The sequence below is a fragment of the Myotis brandtii genome, unplaced genomic scaffold (genome assembly GCF_000412655.1).
Source record: "Myotis brandtii unplaced genomic scaffold, ASM41265v1 scaffold513, whole genome shotgun sequence".
In the NCBI taxonomy this organism is placed as follows: domain Eukaryota; kingdom Metazoa; phylum Chordata; class Mammalia; order Chiroptera; family Vespertilionidae; genus Myotis; species Myotis brandtii.
Window position 1 is genome coordinate 510,001 of NW_005369552.1, and position 704 is coordinate 510,704.

Sequence of the window (704 nt, forward strand, 5' to 3'; positions counted from 1 at the left end):
AGATAGGGGTGCGCGCCCATGGAGATCTGTGGAAGCAAGGCAGCTGGGGGAAGGCGTGCAAAACCCATAAGATAAACGGGCCCATCGCCAATACAAAGCCAAAGGGGAGTAAGGAATAAAGAGGGAAAAAAGAATATTAAATCGCAGGAGAATGAGAAAATAAACCTGCAAAAGGGAGAGGAGGGGGTGAGGGCGCCTGTTGCGGCGTGGGTGGGGTTGACAAGAATAGAGTACATTATGCAGTTCATTTAGTTAACAAGTGAAATAATGAGGAAGCGTGCAGAGTGAATGCCAAGAGAAAAGGCACAAAAACCCTATTGAGAGGCCCGGGCCGCTCCTGGCGTAGCCCATCACATGGCAATAGTCCTATTTAAGCAGCGCCGCCGGCGCCTTTCAGCACCACTAGCTCTGGCCAGCACCCCGCGCTCTCTGGGCGGCGCCCACTGCTGCGGCCGAGGCGGCTTCAGCCTCGACTTCAGAGGCGCCTTCAGCCTCGGGGAAGAGGCAGGTGCACGCTGCCGTCGCTCGTGGAAGCGCGTGGAGAGCCTCAAGGTGAGCAGGGCGCAGAGAGCGAGCTGGTGGCGGGGAGACAGCGCACGGGGGCCATGCCGCGCTCCTTTCTGGTGGACTCGCTAGTACTGCGCGAGGCGGCTGAGAAGAAGGCGCCCGAGGGCAGCCCGCCGCCGCTCTTTCCCTATGCGGTG

At 59.2% G+C, this 704-nt stretch overlaps 1 protein-coding gene across 1 annotated transcript in view; it reads left to right on the top strand.

Annotated features, from left to right (window-relative positions):
• Nucleotides 1-605: 605 nt before the first annotated feature.
• GSX1 (GS homeobox 1) overlaps nt 606-704 on the top strand; it is a 1,265-nt gene continuing 1,166 nt past the window's right edge. The window contains exon 1 of the mRNA XM_005877268.1: nt 606-701. Within this exon, the coding sequence (XP_005877330.1) occupies nt 606-701 (96 nt within the window). The remainder of the gene's footprint in view (nt 702-704) is intronic.